The 19,837-nt window shown below is 35.1% G+C and overlaps 3 protein-coding genes across 3 annotated transcripts; 1 reads left to right on the top strand and 2 right to left on the bottom strand.

The window, feature by feature from the left end:
* The first annotated feature begins 167 nt into the window (after window positions 1-167).
* Window positions 168-3,727, top strand: LOC127138176 (vacuolar protein sorting-associated protein 2 homolog 3). Its single transcript, XM_051064571.1, has 7 exons — window positions 168-185; window positions 304-393; window positions 2,687-2,848; window positions 2,937-3,017; window positions 3,230-3,265; window positions 3,365-3,420; window positions 3,538-3,727. Exons 1-7 carry the CDS (start codon window positions 168-170, stop codon window positions 3,587-3,589), a joined length of 495 nt encoding a protein of 164 aa, XP_050920528.1. The 3' UTR covers window positions 3,590-3,727.
* A 378-nt stretch (window positions 3,728-4,105) lies between these two features.
* LOC127076621 (casein kinase 1-like protein 6) lies at window positions 4,106-5,677 on the bottom strand. Its single transcript, XM_051018327.1, has 5 exons — window positions 5,376-5,677; window positions 5,197-5,270; window positions 5,054-5,120; window positions 4,709-4,851; window positions 4,106-4,525 (listed from the first exon to the last, which is right to left on the bottom strand). The coding sequence occupies exons 1-5, from the start codon at window positions 5,515-5,517 to the stop codon at window positions 4,268-4,270; spliced, it is 684 nt and encodes a 227-aa protein (XP_050874284.1). The 5' UTR covers window positions 5,518-5,677; the 3' UTR covers window positions 4,106-4,267.
* Window positions 5,678-7,768: 2,091 nt separating this feature from the next.
* LOC127076623 (probable NADH dehydrogenase [ubiquinone] 1 alpha subcomplex subunit 12) lies at window positions 7,769-11,028 on the bottom strand. Its single transcript, XM_051018329.1, has 5 exons — window positions 10,832-11,028; window positions 10,629-10,655; window positions 10,009-10,100; window positions 8,291-8,400; window positions 7,769-8,195 (listed from the first exon to the last, which is right to left on the bottom strand). The coding sequence occupies exons 1-5, from the start codon at window positions 10,918-10,920 to the stop codon at window positions 8,037-8,039; spliced, it is 477 nt and encodes a 158-aa protein (XP_050874286.1). The 5' UTR covers window positions 10,921-11,028; the 3' UTR covers window positions 7,769-8,036.
* Between the last annotated feature and the right edge of the window lie 8,809 nt (window positions 11,029-19,837).

The raw sequence follows: 19,837 nt of genomic DNA, 5'->3' as shown, positions 1-19,837 counted from the left end.
AATATACATGTGTTCGCCTATTGAATTGGGGCTAGGATGCATTTCATGCATGGACACTAGTACATGTATTTTATTATAAATAAACATAAAAACCAACACTTATTCATCAGCAAGAAATACTTCTTTATCTGTAACAAACATTTTTTCATCTGTAACACTACGACAAAATGTGTCTACTCACTATGGTTGAATCACATAGAGGAACAGTCGCAAACACAACAACTTATATACATGTTTATGTATTGTCATATTTTTCTAACACATTTTTTTATAAAGTAACTTATTTTGTTGTTTATTTTTTAGGATGTTTCTAGGTTTCGAACTCGTGTCCACAAATATATTGTCATCGACGCGTTGATTCAACCTTATGTCGAACTCGTCGATTTTAGACATGTAAGCAAAATCATGTCTTGGTCGGTTGATACTAAATTTATTCTAGCTTTATGTGAAAGATGGCGTCCTGACACACACACATTCTGGTTTCCAACCGGTGAATGTACCATGACGTTAGAAGATGTGTAAATATTATTGGGACTGCCTATCGAGGGTAAGGCGATAAATGGGAAAACAAACTATGTGAATTCAATTTGCATGGAACTGTTGGATGATGACTTGTTAGATGATAACTCGAGAGGTCAACATATACTCCTCTCGCGTCTTAAAGGATATTACAACATCTTACAGTTAGATGAAAATTCTACTGGAGATGCTCGAATAATAAAAACTAGGTGTTATATGATGCTTTAAATTGGTTTACTTTTATTTCCCAAAGATAATGATTCTAGAATCCATGTTATGTATTTATCTTTACTAAGACATGTAGATAGAATAAGAAGTTACAGTTGGGAGTCCGCTTGTTTGACTTATCTTTATAGCTCTTTGTGTAAAAATGCACACAAAGACCCATCTACATTTTCTAGATGTGTTGTTTTGCTCCAAGCATGGGGTTGGTCAAGACTTTCGTTCCTAGCGCCCGTCAACCATAACCCGTTCACATCTCGTACACACAAAAGTAAGTTCTTAACAATGGACTATATTTATTTACTTTACCGATTATTATCTCTAAATAATATATTTACTTTTATGGTGCAGATGGTCGGCACGTGGTATGAGTTACAACAAATGTCTTAAACACTGCATCACCCAATATCACAATCTCTTGGATCACCTTCGACCAGCAGATGTATTATCATTAACCTAATTAATTCGTAATAATTTTTTTTAATATCACCCATTTTATAATCTAATATACTTTCACATTTTAGTCAATTTGGCGTCCATATCTAAACTTGGATCATGACCATGAAATCAACGAACAAGATGTAGTCGTTTGAAATGCATGTACACCGATCATAAGACTCACCATTGTGGAGATGCATCATAATGATCGTGTTAAATTGCAGTTCAATATGCTTCAACACATCTCAGATCCCCCGACAAACCTCGGAGAATGGCATTTACGAAAAGTTAACGATCAATGAAACTTTAACCCTTGGCAAAGCTTCACTAAATCCGAGTGTCGAAAATGGAAGCACCGACAAGACCATGTCTTAACTGACGATGTGATGCCAACTGTAGGAAAACCAACTCGTAATTATATGACTTGGTACTAATCGATTGGATTTGATTTCCTCGTCGAAGATATGTACCTATACGACCCACGTCAGATAACTTACACACAAGAAGGTTCAACATTTAACCCTCGACAACATTGCCAAACCGGTTACTCACAACCCCCAACCCATCAAAATTTTTGGTCCACAAATAGACAAACCTACGACCTTAACATGCCAAACACTCAACCACAATACCAAAAGCATACTCCGTACCACCGCCAACAAGAAGATCATCATCAAGACACCCAACATCGCTATGCACCTAACACATCACCCTACCATAGTCGCCTTAGCCAAAATACTCAACGATCATTTAACACCAACCATCCCTCCTCCTACTATAGCCATGAAACCAAAACATCATAAAACCAAAACATGCAACAACCATATGACTATCAAACACCACATCAATCATTTCAACCTTTCCTCGACGCATCATTCACACCAATGTCTCCCTTCAATTGTCCTGATCGCTTTCCAATAACTCAAACACAACCCAACTACTCTAGCATGGATCACGAACTCAACTATGGTCGTAGCACTTCATTGCATACACAGGACTACGCAGATTTGTTTGAATATCTTAGACAATCTCCTGCATGTGATGGTGATATTCTTGGGCCCTCCAATTCTCAAACACCTGGGATGAATCATCAACGTGGATTAGAATCATGCATTCGAGTAGCTAGGAAATGTGGTACCGGAGGTCGGTTAGGTCATCCCGGTCAACGACATTAATCTTTTTTGTATTCGTATGTAAACACATATTAATATTAATATTAATATCAATTGGTTTGATTTTGACTTTTATCTAATGTGTACATTGTTTTTTTAAAAAAAGAAGGGTTAAATACACTTTTCCCCCCTGTAATGTTAGCGAGTTTAGGATTACCCCCCTGTAAAAATATTTTTTGTAAACCCCCCCTTATGTTATGTAGATTCCTTCATAGAACCCCCTAATATCCAGGTGGCATGGAATCTAATAAGAGGTCCTACACCTGGCATATTTTTAATTTTGTTAAAGTGATTATGTGTCATTTTACACTTTTTAATTTCAAATACCCCCTTAGAAAATTAGGGTTCTGAACATAGCAGGGAAGACGAAGACGAAATTTCCAGGGGAAGACGAAGACGAAGAAGAAGAATGCAGGGAACGAAGCAAACGAGAAAGACGACCGCAAGCCAAAGTTATTCAAGAGTTCCAGAAACAATCAGCGCAAATGGATATAACGGTAAGATGTTGTAAATTTCGAAATGCTGTTTGTGTTTCTACATCTAATGACGCGGATTTTAGTGGTCCTGACTCTGTAATTTATGCAGACTGAAATGATGTCAGATGCCATAGATGATGTCTTGGATGATGATGAAGCTGAAGAAGAGACAGAAGATCTCACAAATCAGGTAATACAGACTTCCTCACATTGCAGTGTTCTTAAAAAAATTGTGCTATAATCTCTGCAGAGCTTAAATTTGATTAATTCCCAAAAATTGTTGGTTTGCATGGCTAGTTAATTTCTTACTAAGCGATTTATATGGAAGTATGTTATAATATCTTGTGTTGTTATTACATAAAAGAATTGATGGAAATTACATTTACCTTTCTTTTTTTGCAGGTGCTCGATGAAATTGGTGTGGATCTTGCTTCACAGGTTGGAATTAGTTGTTACTAATCTCTGTTGTTCTATAATCTGTCTTAAATCTTTGTTTTGTGCTTATGTTAATTTCTGTTTTATTTGAACTACTGGCAGTTATCAGCAGCTCCAAAAGGGAGACTCAAAACAAAGAACACCGAAAATGTCAGCAGGTATATATCATATAAGCTGTGAATAGTTTACCTGACATGTGATTTCTTCTGTGAAACTTCTTTAGTTGTTGCTTATTCTGTCAGTTTGTTTGACCTTTGAATTTGATGCCATTGCAGCTCGGAAATTGATGACATCGAGAAGCGTTTGGCAGCTCTTAGAAATCCATAGCTTTTGTCTAGGATTTTGGTTTTCAAACTCAGTTGTAAACTATAGTTCTTTTCAGAACGTCTGTGTTTTGTTGGAATTTCAGAAATTCAATGTGTAATATCCTTCTTGAAGTTGTTTATTTATTTCAGTTTAAATTTTCATGGGCAATCTAGTGGTGTGGATTCGAAACCAAAATTGGAAATGAAAAAAAAACACTGCATTACTCATAGAAAGATTGCACAGAATAACCTAGTTTGATGCTATATATACCTAATAATCAGTTCAAGACTTCAAGGGTTTGTTTTCACAGTTTTTTTTTCTAAATTCATCTATTGTTTTGAAAATGATATCTCCAGTTTTATAATCCTACATCACCATATCATTCAGCACATTAGCCTTGTTAAATTTGATTCATGCTAAAAAAAAACAGTAACATTGTTATGACAAAACTTTCATCCAGTACAATACTTATTTATAATAGAATCTTTTCTTTGAATTACATCTTCAACGTGTTATAAGAACACACTACACAGTTGCTGAGAAATCTTCTGAAGCAATCCGGGGGATCCAGAAATGATATCAAGAGGTCATGCCATTGTGACCTCAGAGGTAATTCAGTATTATCCATGACCTCATTCATAAGGCTTCTTGAAATCTCAGGTGAAATTTAGAAATGACAACAAAATGAGACTCTTGAGATTACTTCCTGATGGCGAGGAGTTCAAAGTTCCTCAGAGGATCATCACGGTGACCTCTCAAAGATCCGTTGCGCGCAAAAGCTGCTTGTTTGGACTCGTAAACAGGTTGATGAACTCTATGTGCGGCAGATGGACGGCCCCCACCATTTGTGGCCATCCTGCCAGTATGGTCACCCGAGGAATTCGTCATGTTTGATGATGATACCATTGCTCTTCTCGAATTGCTTCCGTATCGAGTTGAATTGTGTTGGGCATAGTGCTGTTAATACAAGATCATCTTAAACATAAGAATAATATCTCAATAAACAAATACATAGTTTCACTCAAGACTCAACTAGATATTCAGAAAATAAGTCTGTTAGATTTGACAGAACATATAAAAATGAAACGTCTTGTTTAACCAAACATGAAGCATTCTTATTTTTGAAAAAAACAATATTACCATCTCCTTATACATTGCTGCCTCGTCATAAGTCCTATGTCTGACATGTTCACCGTGATGATGATGAGGAGTAGAACTTGGACGGTTCCTATGGGAGAATCCTTCAACAGCCCCAGATAACTTCTCTCGAATCTCTCTCCCAACTGAAACAAATTGCACAAGCAAATATGATATAACACAGAATTTGAGAGCAGTATATTAGTTCTGTTATTGATGAGTGATGCTAAATATGACTTCAGTTGAACTCTTTTAGTTCAAACATTTATTTTCTGGCACATCACATGTCAAATTCAAAATTCCCGACTACACTAAATTTCATTCTTATTCGGCTGAAAGAAAACAGACCTGGGATCTTTTCTGGTCTGCGTGCAGGTGTAGCTGCTGCTTGCATAGCTGCCTTGCCACTGTCATGCTGTCGTTACAACAACTACAGTAAGAAACCAACAATAAACGGAAAAATCCCAACATGAAATATATAAAATACTAACCCGTCCTCTAGAGCTGCTACCGATTTGTGGATATTTCAATACAGTCCAGTCAAAAACATAGTCAAATTGATATCCTGCACAAACAATGTCCACAGAGCCACAGCTACTAAGCACACTAAGTTTCCAGTAAAATAAACTGAATATATTTTCCATATTGCATATTTGAGGCAGCAACTTACCTTCTCGAATAAATAGATCTCTGAAAAGTCTCTTTAAATATGAATAATCGGGCTTGTCCTCAAACCTTAATGATCGGCAATAGTGGAAGTATGATACAAACTCAGAGGGATATGCTTTACAGAGCACCTCTACCACCTGCATCTGATATGCCTGCCCCAACTGCAACTGATATGATTGTTCCAACAAATGTGCCTGTTCCAACTGATCCACAGCCTCCAACTGATATGCCTGTTCCAACTATTATGAGTCAAACAGGATCTAGTGTGGCTGCCTCAATCACAAAACAATCCAGAAAAAGGGTTGAAAAAAAACCTAAAGAAAAAGCCAAAGTATTTAATTACATTCACCTTGAATTCTGCACTGAAAAAGTTTAAGAGATAGACTACATTAATATATTTCAATTTATTTATATGTTTACTATGTCATATTTTCTTTAGAATTACTGACTATAAAATTGTTCTGTAGTTTTCTGATGATTTTGCAATTTTGCTCTTTCATTATGATATAACTTTTTTCTGTCATTATTTGTAGATTGAATGCTGAAAGTTTAATCAAATAATGATGCTGCACTGACAGTTTAAGATTGATGAACAGATTACATTTCATTGATGAACACATTACAAGTTCAACATTACATTGCTGAAAAACACTAATGACATAACAATTACATGACAGACTCATTAGACTAACTTAACCATAGCTGCTATCAACATCCATGACAGACCAATTACAAACATTAACCATAAATTTTTCCTCTTTTCCATTGCAATCTTTTTCTTCAGTTTTTCTAACTTGTTAAGCTTTCCGACTCTGCAATCTATCTCCTCAACAATCTCTTTAGCAAATTCAATCAAATAAGCCTTGTTGACTTCACATTGGCGGCATCCGGACGGATTGGTTTCTTTCACTGCAAACTCACTGACCAAATCATCCCACAAAAATAAACCGCACCCATTCTGCAATTTGAGACAAACACCACCAACAATTAATTTCGAAATCAAACTCAAAATAATAAAATGCTTCAAAATTGCTCACCATATTATTCCTGCATTTCCAAAATTTGCGACCGGGGTTTTCAATTGACTTGGAGACCAACAACTTCATGGTTTCATTGCATCCACATCTTGGTAAGCCGTTTCCAACTTCACTCGTGGAAGATGCCTTGCTGCCACCCATAACCCAGATGAAGGGGACACGGACGAAGATGAAGAGAGGGATGGATTTGGGGTAGGGATGGATTTCACGAAGAGAGAGAGGGATGGATTTGGGATAGGGATGGATTTCACGAAGAGAGAGAGGGATGGATTTGGAACCCTAATTTCTAGTTTATGCCATGCTGGAGACCTAATGAAGATTCACATGTGAAAATAAAAAAATTAAAAAGCCACGTCTGAAATAAAAAACCAAGATTCCATGCCACCTGGATATTAGGGGGTTCTATGAAGGAATCTACATAACATAAGGGGGGTATTGAAAAAATAACTTTACCAGGGGGGTAACCCTAAACTCGCTAACATTACAGGGGGGTAAAGTGTATTTAACCCAAAAAAGAATACATAACAAACATAGGTATCAGACCAATTGACATCTCCATTAAATTTTAAAAAAAGAATACATAACAAACATAGGTATCAGACCAATTGACATCTCCATTAAAACCTAACACACATGTGCAAATTGGATTGACAACATTAGGTGCATAAATCAATCCAACTGACGCCACAAATTTAACTGAGAGAGCAAACACAAATTCATCTAGCACCACCTCTTCAAAATGGAGTAGTTTGAAAATTAATCTGAAAAGTGAGTTATTTTGAAAAAAAATTGAAAAATTCAACTATTTGAGTAAAAAAATTCCAATTTTGAAGTTTTGAGACAATTAAGTACTCGGATGGAAACTTATGGTGCGTGTTGGAGCACTCATGTAATCTTTTGGATACATGGTCTAGATTATATTCATTAGTGTGTCAACCCAAATTATATGCATTAGCGTAAATTATTCGTGTTGAGATTAAAGTGACAATATTAAAAAAATAACACTTGAAGTAAAAAAAAATAGAGTAGATCAAATAGAGGGTATTCAATTCGCTGTAGCTAGAAGAAAATTTAAAAAATTAAAAGATAAACTAGTAAAAAAGATCTCAGAACTAATGAAGATATATAATTTATGATACAACATTACTGCACAGCTTAATGAATGTACGAACATTACATAAATATGGAAAGAAAATGTTTTATCATAGAATATGATATAATATAAACTTTATAAAGTAAGACCCTTTATGACTCTAATTTTTCAAATACGGTTTGAGGTGGGAAACTTACCATTACTAAACATCCGAGTCAAAAAATAAACCATAAGTCTTCATTAACAAAACAAAAAAATCGGCAATTAAAGAACATGCTCCAACAAATTATAGATAATAAAGCAAAAGATTGCTTTTAACATATCACAGCACATACATACCGATTGGTAACAGTGTATAGAAAATGTTTAAATTTCCCAGTGAATTTGTCTGCTATCACAGCTAATAATTTGTTTATTGTTAAAAAAGCAAAAACTGTTTTCCATTTCATGAAATGAATTCAACCGATTTGTCAGGAGGAAAGAAAAACAAACATCCGATCCAATACATCTGCAACTCAAAGCTGAACCATATTCACGGTTTGGTTGTGGATTCCCATGGCTGGTACCTGGTCCAGTTTCTCTGTCCTGGATTGAGAGCATGTCCCTTGGAATGATAGATAAACTCCTCACCTTCTCCAGACAAATTTTCTTTATGGTCAAGACCATACCTTTTTGGTCTCAGTAAAAGAAGCTGCAACAAATTCATTGCAAATATTATGTTGGAGCTTCATATTTTCTTAGCATGTGATACTATCAAGGTAACAGATAGGAAATAATCAAATTTACCTCATCACCGGTGTGATCAGTTATGAAGTGGAGCCAGCCATGCCATTCAGCAGGAACCTGAGAAGCGTTATATCTAGTCTTCTCTGCATATTCAACCCATCTGTGCCTTCCTGTCAAATTATAACAATAATGTGTCATGCATTATTACATCTTCAAAGTTCCAATCTCCAAATAATGTCGACCTAAGTTTGAGTCTTGACAATATATCATAGAATATGGAAGATTTGACTACTACAAAGTCAATCACACTACAAGCAGAAAAGTAAAGTGTTATACTCATTGATTGGAAAATCAATAGGACACAAATAACCTCATCTAGGAAATGCACAAAAAAGTTCTATGATTTTGTTTTTGTTTGACATATATTTGCAGAGGAGACCTCTGTTGCCTCCCAAGGTGCCCTCTGTTGCATCCCAAGGTCTCTTTGGTGTCATGGACATGGAGGCAGGTTTGGTAATTTACTCTCCCTCAACTGTAGAGTTTTTTTTTTACGTTACTTTGGATGATACTCAATTGTTTAGGCTCTGATTTCAGTTTTTCCAACCTCTAAATCTAATGGCCTTCACACATGAAGCTTGGGTTGAACTTGAAACTCAAATTCTTCCTCCTTGTCTATAACTTATTGTCGGTTGGGTTTGAAAAGAGTTTTAGGCTTGTGGTGCTTGCAAGTTGCACCATTCATCAGACCCCACAAGCAACCTTGAGTAATAAGGTTCAGTAGCTTCCTCTGTTTTCAAAATGTGCCCCATCACCTCGCTTAAATATGGAGAAACTGTTTACATCTCTATCTTTCTTGACCAGATAGTAATTAATGTGTTGTGATACTGATTGATTACTTGTCAGGTTATAGTGTAAAACTTGGGAGAAAAAAATAACAAAACTTTCTAACTGTTTTATGTGTTGAGTATTTTGATTTCTGACTCTGTTAGAGTGTGGTCGATGGCTGAGAGCCAAAATCCCACCTTACCGGCCGCTTTGCGCCGCCATTATAGTGGATTATGGCAGAAAAACCCTCAATATCGGCTGATATTTACCATTGTGGCGACCCAAAAACTGTCATGGCGCCGCTATTTGATAACACTGCTCTGTTACAAGAATTTTTAACAGCCTTATATATAGCAGTTCGTATCCTGCACTAATCTGAGACTATCCCACACAAACTGTGTTGGATAGATTTGTTACTAACGATGACAGCTGACACAAACAAACAACTAACTAATACAACCAGTTTAATTGAATATTACATATATTCTCATACTTAGTAGTAACTCCAATAATTGCATTAGACATATATTCCCTTAGTAGTAGTATACAGAAACTAATGCAAGGTAGTAAAGAGAAAACAGGGATAATTCCTTCGACTACAGGACTAGAACAATGTAGAACTTTGAGGGTCTGCAAACCCTCCAATCGCCTAAATGCATTAATTCTCTCAAATGACTAGCTGTTTCACTCTATTCCCTCTTACTAGTATTTATAAACATCAGAGTCTGACCTTAATAACTTAAGAGTTTACCTATTATATTATCTTCATTATGTGATAATGAGATAGCAATGTGTAACAAGCAGAATTGTTGATGTTAACAGTTGCTAACAAAGTGACCTCGGCATGTCTTGGGTTCAAGCAACTACTTTTCATTGAATTTAGCCATATCTGTTTATCAGACGAAAATAACGGACACACATACAAATAGAGACAGAGAGAGAAGGGCACTGACCATACTGTGTGTTTTCAGTTTTCTCGTAATACTTGTTACCATATTTATCAACACCAACGAGTGTTGCCCCAATATTGTGGATCTTGGTTTGCCTGCATAAATTCAAAAAGCAATTAGAGTGGAAGAGGGAAAACATGGTATCACAAGAGAATTCAAAAAGCAATTAGAGTGGAAGAGGAAAAACATGGTATCACAAGAGAATTCAAATCTCACAGTAAAAAGTAAATAAACACAAGAGATTTCACTATCAAAAGCTGAGCCCTTCACTTCACCAACTTTACATAAACAATGTCTCTATTCAGCTGGCTCATGGCAGCAACAAAAAATCTAAATCTAATTACAATGAACCACAAAAACTTAACTCAATCATTTTTCCAAATATTATCGTCAAAATCCATATCTTATCCCAATCATTTTTTCAATATTAAATAACCTCAATTAAAAATGAAAATATTATCCTCCCATTCATTTTCTTCAAAATAAAACCTCTATCAAAAATAGAGAAGAATTGCCTTTATCATTAGAAAAAACAAAACTTAATTCATTCTCACCATTCTCATGTTCCTACTTGAATACACATCGGAAGAAAAAAAAATAAGCTGTTAAAAAAATTGACTCACAATAGGTTTCCATCAGGAAGGCATCTCCTGAAAAATTCAAAACGAAAACAAAAAACAATATTAGCAAATCGAATCAATGAACCCTAATAGCGGAATTGACACATTCTCGAGCTGAATAATTATCATGGATGGGTTAATAATCCCTAAAACAAAAGGTACTAAGATTTGTGAAATTGAATAATCGAAAAGGAAAAGGGAAAAACCGGTATCCTTCATCCTTGAGGTATTTGAAGAAGCCGCCGAGACCCTTCTCCCTCACCGTGCTTATGATGCTTTTCACCACCGACGCCATGATCTCACCACCGAGTTCTTTTCTCTTGATGTCGTTTGTATCTAAGGCTGACTGCGTTTTGTAATGTAGTACCGAAGACAAGTAAAAAATAATCCCTTGCAATTTATTTTCTTAAAATTTTCATTTTTTAAATTAAAAATGTTATTTTAAGGCAAATGAAAATTAATATCTCTCTCACTATTTTTATTTTTTTACTCAAAATTGAGTCTTTAATTTAAAAATTATTATTTTGATACTTTTTTTTACAGAATTTGTTGAACAAATTTTAACAGCTTGTTTTATTTCTTCATAGACCATTGTTTTAGCTTTAAAAGTTTTTTTAAACTAAAAAAATTTGATTTTTTTACTATTAAAAATAATTTTTAGATTTTTTTTTTAAATATTATAAATTTTTAAAAATTCGATTTTGATATATTGGAAGATAAATTTGACTTCGTATAACATAAATATACATTATTGAAAATCAAAATATAATCAAAATCATAATTTCTTTTAAAAATTATATCTAAAAAATAATTTTTATAAAAAATAATTTGAAATAATTTCAAATTTAAGCAATTTTTTGAAACTATGATATAAAAAATTGTAATAAAATGATGATATATCTACAATAACATTTTCAGAATAACTATTTAAATTTGATCAAGATCGATCAAATGCCAAAATGAGCGAGACTCAATCAATCTCAAATTCATTCCAGTTGGTCCAAGGTATTTCTGGTCCTATTTATTGGAGAAAGTTGACTTTTTAGTTTCATTGAATAATTAATGTATTTGATTTATTATACATTCCAAATATATTGATTATTCAATGAACGTAATAAGTAAATTTTCTCTTATAAATAGGACCAGAGGTAGTATAAAACCAGTTCATATGCTAAGAGCAAGGTACATTATTTGATCTCCACTTTACACCATATTCATATTGAATCTTGAATTGACTTGGGCGTCAGAGTGCTAACCATGCAGATCCACCTCATGTCGTCGTAAAGAAGATTGAAGTCACTATTCAAGATCATGAGTTTTTCAACTGCATCCATTTCTGATTCTCGAACGGAATAGTGGTGTCGTGTGTGAGAATTGACTTTTGGTTTCTACGATTTCCACAATTTTAGATATAATCTCCAATTCATACCCACTTTAGGTCATTGAATCAAGAGCGAATCGACTTCGGATTCCTGAATTTTCCAAGAATTCACGCCCGCCTTCCAGGTATCAAAATCGAGAAACGCTTAAAAGCGAAACATAAATTTATCGTAGCCGATTTTGGCTAATAATCTTCTCAGTTGATTCTTCAAAATCTAGATCTCTAATTCTTTCGGAAACCCCACAAAGTAATAGAAGAAAACAAGTAAGGTTCTCACACCCCAAAACAAATATTCTGCCAAAGCTTATGAATGCTGACATAAGGAAACAAACTTCGCAGGGTAAAAGGGTGAGTCCCAGAGTTACAACAATTCATAAACAACAACAATGATAAAGCGAAGATAAACGCAAAGCTCGAAAGTAAATAACACTTGAATCATTAAGGTAAAATACATCTATTAAAAATTAATAGCATTACACTGGAGGCATAAAAGCCCGAGAAACATTGCAAAAAATAAAACAATACAAATAAAATCAAGCCAAATTGTCTGAAGTCGCGAAACCAATACCACCTCCCTGAGTCACCCTGAGAGCGAATTTGAACGGGTCCAACATCTCAGTAGAAATTATAGCATATTGGAAGAACCTCCTTGTCTGTTCCATGACTCGCTGACAGACTCCAAGCACATTCTGCATAGTCTATTGAAGAGAGTCACGAAGCGCCCACTTCAAACCTGCCACCTCATCCTGGAGAGCTTTCAAAGCCTCTACATGGGCTTTGGTTCCCTGAAGAAGGGTTTTTCGATGTTCCTCCACCTAGCGAGTCTTCTCCTTAACAGAATCAGAAGCAACCTAATACTGCTTCTCCACATCCTTGAGGGAATCCTCCAACTCAGTCACACGAGCAACTTTCTCAGAAGGTTTTGTTAACAACAATCATTAGATTCGGGTGAAGTTGAAGAAACCCGATTGTCCATGTCTCCTGTTACTAAGCGATGTAGACAAATTTATAATGAAGGTGCAAGAGCATAAGAAACAACATTTATGAGACATATAAGACACCGAGTAGAAGAAGTTAGAAGACCAACAAATTTATTTTGTATTAGTATTGTAGCATATTTTGCTTTATATGTATATATTTTATCGGGTTAATTGTCTAACCGTTTTGTTAAAAATGTCAAAAACTTAAAAAAAATTCAAAACTCATCATTGCTTACCGTTATTTTCAAATATTCGAAAAATTTGATATGTATTTTGATTTTTAAAATTATTTAATATGCAATATAGATTATGAGATTTAAAAAAAACATGATATATATGCACCTGATATTTGAAAAAGAGGTATTCCTTCGTACAATCACTAGAAAGCAATGTTTTTTTTTGTCAAAAAATTTAAAAATTTATAATATTTCATTCGTATAAACACAAAAAATTCAAATTTTTTTAGAATATATGATATTTCTACATACAAACACAAAAAATACGGTGTAATTCCAAAAAAAACAGTACTAGAAAAAACTTTTAAAAATTACAAAAACATTAATGAAAGGCAAAATGGTAAAAATACTAGTTGAGATGGGGGTGCGGCGACAAATTGGGGGATGGCAGGATAAATTCTAATAGCGATAGACTAGTGGGCCTTGTGAACAAAAGCTAAGCCTAGTCCAACAAAGATGCAAGCTTAAACCAGTGCTAACATTTTTTATTTTTAGTTTCCAATTTCCAATTCTAATTCCAAGTAGTTGCAGTAGTACTGATTTTTGAAGAGAACGAGCCAAGTGCGAACTCGAAGCAATGGATAGAGAATGGGGTTCAAAACCGGGAAGCGGCGGAGCCGCGACGGCGCAAAACGAAGCAATACAAACGCCATGAATATTATTCTCGCTACTATGACTGGTAAGCAAAGAACAGACACCAAGATACAATCAACAAAAGCTTAAACAAATTGGCATTCTTCCTTTAGTTTTCCAACTTCAATTTCATCTTATCTTTTTTCTTAGCTTCAAGGTCTTTAATAATGCAACCTAATTCATACACTACCTCTGCACAAGTGCAACCGGTTGAATTTTTGGATTCATTTGATATGTTGCATTCTAGTTCGTCATCCCATATGAATAGCTTGCAACTTGACACACCCAAATTTGAACATTTCCATAATCGTCGTTTAGGGTTTTCAATTGAATTTTACATGAACATCCTCATTGCTCTATTGCGACCCCAAACTGGATTTTGAGACTCCGAGTAAAGCTACTGATGATGTTGCCATGGATGAATGTGCAACAACCTTAACACTAATGCAGTCTGAAGTGGAAGAATTTGCAAAATATGATTTGAAGAGATGAAGAAGATGAAGAAATTTCAAAATACATTTTTTTAATTTAGTCCTCCCTTTTAACCCCCTCCACTAAGTATTCCACGTTTGTAATTTATTAAACAAAAGAACATATAAATTCATTTTCACGCCAACACCGTTAGACATCTCAATATTTTTTAACGGACTTCTAACATTAAGGACTAACTCAATCAAGAAAGTAAGATATAGGGACTCTGACAAAAAAAAATTAGGAACTAAATTCAAAAACACACTAACTTACTGAGATCAATAGGCCATTTAAATCTAAATTTAAAAATATGGACCGTGTCCATTTGTGATGATTTGAATTTTTTAAATTGGTACACTGAAATTTACGGAACAGTTTTACTAAACCGGTTAAAATGTACGCCCTACCTTAATTGTAGTATATACTTACAAGCCTTTATATATAGAAAAATGAGTTAGAAAAGGGAAAGATTAAAAGTAAAAAAAATACATTATTAGGAAATGAATCAGACTATTATTGTTAGATTGTTAGATAATCACAAAAAGAAAATATATCAATTAACTAATTTTCTTACATTAAAATTATCTAACTTTTCTTTTTACAAAGAAAAAGAAAAGAAAAAAAAAACATGAGACCCAATACAGGTAATTGTTGAAAGTTGAAAATAAGGTGATAGTTAGGTAGATCCAACCACCTCAACATTTTCATTTACCTCAACATGAAATCAAAGTTGAAAATAAGGTGATAATTAGGTAGATCCAACGACCTCAACATTTTCATTTACCTCAACATGAAATGAAAGTTGAAAATAAGGTGATAGTTAGGTAGATCCAACGACCTCAACATTTTCATTTACCTCAACATGAAATGAAAGTTGAAAATAAGGTGATAGTTAGGTAGATCCAACGACCTCAACATTATCATTTACCTCAACATGAAATGAAAGTTGAAAATAAGGTGATAGTTAGGTAGATCCAACGACCTCAACATTTTCATTTACCTTAACATGAAATGAAAGTTGAAAATAAGGTGATAGTTAGGTAGATCCAACGACCTCAACATTTCCATTTACCTCAACATGAAATGAAAGTTGAAAATAAGGTGATAGTTAGGTACATCCAACGACCTCAACATTTTCATTTACCTCAACATGAAATGAAAGTTGAAAATAAGGTGATAGTTAGGTAGATCCAACGACCTCAACATTTTCATTTACCTCAACATGAAATGAAAGTTGAAAATAAGGTGATAGTTAGGTAGATCCAACGACCTCAACATTTCCATTTACCTCAACATGAAATGAAAGTTGAAAATAAGGTGATAGTTAGGTACATCCAACGACCTCAACATTTTCATTTACCTCAACATGAAATGAAAGTTGAAAATAAGGTGATAGTTAGGTAGATCCAACGACCTCAACATTTTCATTTACCTCAACATGAAATGAAAGTTGAAAATAAGGTCATAGTTAGGTACATCTAACTTTTCTATAACTCACCAACCCAACAACCTCAACATTTTCATTTACCTTGTTTTTTTGTTTCATTTAATAGTAAAAAAATAAATAAAAAATTTCAACTATTAATATAGCCATCACACAAACCCAGATCTTCGTTCATCTGTTCGTTAGATCCAACGACCCATCCCTTCCGCCTTATCCTCTTTCGGTAATTCCTAGATCTTCACTTTCTTTCATGTTTCAATTTACTCTTTTCAGTTTGCTGAATCTTAAAGCTTCTATTTTGATCTTAATTTTGAAGTCCCTTGAAGCTAATTTGAAATGTTTTTTTTTTAATAAATAAATTATACTGGGTTGAATTTCTGAGTGAGATTTTATGTTTGAGTTTATTGCATGTTTTGTAGTTGTAAGGATGAATAAGCTCTTAAATTGAAAGAATTATTTGATAATTGAGTTTGTTGGTTGGTGAAATAGATTAAGAAGAAATGGCACGCAAGAAGATCAGAGAGTATGATTCCAAGAGATTGTTGAAGGAGCATGTTATGTGGGTAGAGATATGGACGTACCTTAACAGGATTACTACCTTCAATTAAGGGAATAGCATGGTCATGTAATCGTTCAGGTGGCAGGCCTTGTGGTTCAGCAAATATATCATCAAATTGTGAGAGTAAAGCTGTCAAATCCGGGTGTACAGGGACTGAAGAGGGACCCTCAATCGGTTCCACTTTCCGGCATTGTAGTGTGAATGATGCATCAACTTAATTAAGTGTTTATTCTATAATTGCTTATCGTACAAGAATTTACGCCTTTTTGGATTGACTTGTTCGAGTTTATTTACTGATTTAGTACTTGTGATGATAGAAGTTGAAATTAAGAGTAGTGTATATTATTTTTTATAAAGAATTTAGAATAGTTTTGATGTTGACTACCAATACTCTTCCGGGCAAAGGTTGAGGAAGCAATGGAAGTAGTGAGCCCAATCAAATAAGGGATCATTTTTTGGGCTGATCATTTTTTGGTCCAGCAAGCAAGTAGTGAGCCCAATCAAAGTTTAGTAAGAGACTTTCCTAATATTGTAATCAAACACTAACTGAAATAGTTGCTGTAATTGAAACAGTTACAGTAACTGAAAGACTAACCGAAACAGTTAGTTACTCTAACTAATTCAGTTTATAACTGAAACACTTATGCCATACAACTACATTATAGAGTTAACCACTTGAATCACAAAATCCTCATTGGGAATCATCATTTCATCAGTATCCGATATTTCAACCTAATGGCAACTTTCATTGAAAATGCTCCCACCGGAAATCCCCCTAACTCTTCCCCATAACACTTCAGAAAATGATGCTGCCAGTACCGAACGACTATCACCATTTATGCTATTCAGTACCTTTTAGTATTGGGTATGGTAGTTGGAGTTCAATTTCAACCATCCATACGCGACACAATTGACAGCAACAGCAGCTACAAGACATTTTATTCCGATTCTGTTGCAGTTTTACACGGGTTTTTTTCAGTGTTAATTTTAATTGCCGCTATTGCAGAACCGACGAATAACCACAAAATAGAAACTGGCATAATTCTTCTGTCGATCTTGGGATTCGCATACTTCTTCTCAAATTTTCTTTCAAAAAATCAAGGTTTGATATCTTTGTTTATCTGGTTATGTGCGTTGGTTCTGATATGTAGAAAAGCCCGAGAGCTATTTCATCATGGAAAGAATAATCCCACTGCAAATCCTATCTCAAACGACAACCTTGGCGCTGAAGTCAACAACTCTGACACAACCAACCATAGCTTCAACGCATCTCCTGAGCATGTAACTGACGCAGTCGCGACCAGTTTAGAGGTTGAATCCAGCCGCTTAAACGCAGATGTGTCCGGTCGGAGCTCTTATGCATCTGCCGAAGATTGACAACAAAGAGTATACAAGTGAACAAGATGTTAAATTCTAAGATATACATAAAAGCTTAGTTGTCAATCTTCGGCAGATGCATAAGAGCTCCGACCGGACACATCTGCGTTTAAGCGGCTGGATTCAACCTCTAAACTGGTCGCGGCTGCGTCAGTTACATGCTCAGGAGATGCGTTGAAGCTATGGTTGGTTGTGTCTTTGTCAGAGTTGTTGACTTCAGCGCAAAACCAACATATCAGAACCAAAACCAACGCACAGAACCAGATAAACAAAGATCTCAAACCTTGATCTTTTGAAAGAAAATTTGAGAAGAAGTATGCGAATCCCAAGATCGACAGAAGAATTATGCCAGTTTCTGTTTAGTGGTTATTCGCCGGTTCTGCAAGAGCGGCAATTAAAATTAACACTGAAAAAAGCCCGTGTAAAACTGCAACAGAATCAGAATAAAATATGTTGTAGCTGTAACACCCCGATAATAATATGGTAATTATTTAATTTAAGTTAATAATATAATTATTAATTTAATTAGATAATTGGATTATTATTATTATTATTATTTTGGAATTATTGAATTATTATTATTATTGGAATAATAATTATTTGAAAATATATATAAGCTGGAATAAGTAAAAAGAGTTCATTTTGGAAAATAAGGTTTTCACGTGAAACTCAGAGAAGCGGCTGAAAGAGGCAGAGCAAGAGGAAGAACCAGAGAGCAAAGGTTGGAGAAGAGAAGAGCTTGGAGCTCAAAGATTCGCCGGATTAACTCAGGTAAGGGGGGTTTATCGTCGTTTAATGGGTATTATGGGTTAGCATGTAATGGGTAGTGATAAACCGTTGATTTGACCCTAATTGGGATTGTTGAATGCTGAAAAATTATGTTGGATAAGCTGTGTTAAACTGAAATTGAACCTGTATTTGAGTGTGTTGTAATTTCCCGAACGTAGAGCTTTTTACGGAATTGGAATCGGAGGTCCGGAAGTCCTCCAACGGCGGAAAATGCGGAGAATTCTGCATTCTGCTTTGTGTTAGCGCAGGAACTGCTGTTTTGTCTGCGTTAACCGGTTAACCCAGGGTGTTAACCGGTTAACACTGTTGCGAATTGTGAAATTAGTGCTGTTTTGCCTGCGTTAACCGGTTAACCCAGGGCGTTAACCGGTTAACACTGTTGCGTTTTGCCAGAAAGTGTGTTTGTGCTGCGTTAACCGGTTAACCCAGGGCGTTAACCGGTTAACACTGTTGAAAAGTGAGAAAATTGACATTTTAATGTTGTGTACATAATTGATGTTTGGCCTATGGTAGCGTATGATGTGATAGGGATTAATTCCCGCTATTTTGAGCAGTATAGGTATTAGTAGAGTGTGCTAATACTGTGGTTAATTATTTGACATGATATGATGTTTTGATACATGTGTTGATGATGTTTGATGGTATGCATAATGTTGTGAATGTACATGTTATGTATGCAATTGTGAATGGACTGTTGTATGGCTTAGAGTGTGAGCATATGTCCATTGTGAATTTTGTTGTTGATGTTGCATTGCTAGATGATTAGCTTGCATATTGTGGCCTTTATGGTGGTAGCTAATTCCCATGGTGAGGAATTAGTGAGTTAGTCATTTTGGACTGTTGTTGATGTTTGCATGCTAGGTGATTAGCGTGCATAGCATGGCCCATTTGGGGTGGTAGCTAATTCCCATAGTGAGGAATTAGTGAGTGAGTCACTAGGTCTCAAATGAGTGGGACTAGTGGGCTTGGTAGCCGTGCCTGGATTTGGACGGTGAGGTGAACTATATGTTCACAAATAGTCGGTACCGCATGCATGGAGTCTCATTGCATAATTGATGTATGGCGTATAATATGGATGGATGTATTCCAGTATTATACGTGTGTGTGTGTTGTGTTGATGTTGAGTATGATTGAGTTGATATTGCTGTTACTGAATGTGCAATCTGATTTGGGTGATGATATGTGTTAGATTACTTAGCATTACATGATATTTTATAATGCTTGTTATATCGATTGAGGAACTCACCCTTACACTATTTTTCAGGTAACGAGCAGTGATTGAGTAGAAGCTAGTGCTTGGAGTCTAGTGTAGTCTCCTTAGTGGGTCGTGCTCTGATAGATG

Source organism: Lathyrus oleraceus, chromosome 4 (assembly GCF_024323335.1).
Source record: "Lathyrus oleraceus cultivar Zhongwan6 chromosome 4, CAAS_Psat_ZW6_1.0, whole genome shotgun sequence".
Classification (NCBI taxonomy): Eukaryota; Viridiplantae; Streptophyta; class Magnoliopsida; order Fabales; family Fabaceae; genus Lathyrus; species Lathyrus oleraceus.
The sequence above is the reverse complement of the archived record's forward strand: the minus strand, read 5'-3'. Positions and strand labels throughout refer to the sequence as shown.

Bases quoted from the DNA above. Each gene is read 5' to 3' on its own strand.
- LOC127076621 (XM_051018327.1), bottom strand. From the start codon at position 5,517: ATGCAGGTGGTAGAGGTGCTCTGTAAAGCATATCCCTCTGAGTTTGTA. The intron at 5,271-5,375 runs GTAAGTTGCTGC...TTGTTTGTGCAG, and splicing joins AGATCTATTTATTCGAGAAG to GATATCAATTTGACTATGTT. The intron at 4,526-4,708 runs GTAATATTGTTT...TTGTATTAACAG, and splicing joins CAGCAATGTATAAGGAGATG to CACTATGCCCAACACAATTC.
- LOC127138176 (XM_051064571.1), top strand. The intron at 2,849-2,936 runs GTAAGATGTTGT...TAATTTATGCAG, and splicing joins CAGCGCAAATGGATATAACG to ACTGAAATGATGTCAGATGC. The intron at 3,266-3,364 runs GTTGGAATTAGT...AACTACTGGCAG, and splicing joins GTGTGGATCTTGCTTCACAG to TTATCAGCAGCTCCAAAAGG.
- LOC127076623 (XM_051018329.1), bottom strand. From the start codon at position 10,920: ATGGCGTCGGTGGTGAAAAGCATCATAAGCACGGTGAGGGAGAAGGGT. The intron at 10,101-10,628 runs GTGAGTCAATTT...GAATTTATGCAG, and splicing joins CTTCCTGATGGAAACCTATT to GCAAACCAAGATCCACAATA. The intron at 8,401-10,008 runs GTCAGTGCCCTT...ATAATTTGACAG, and splicing joins AACTGAAAACACACAGTATG to GAAGGCACAGATGGGTTGAA.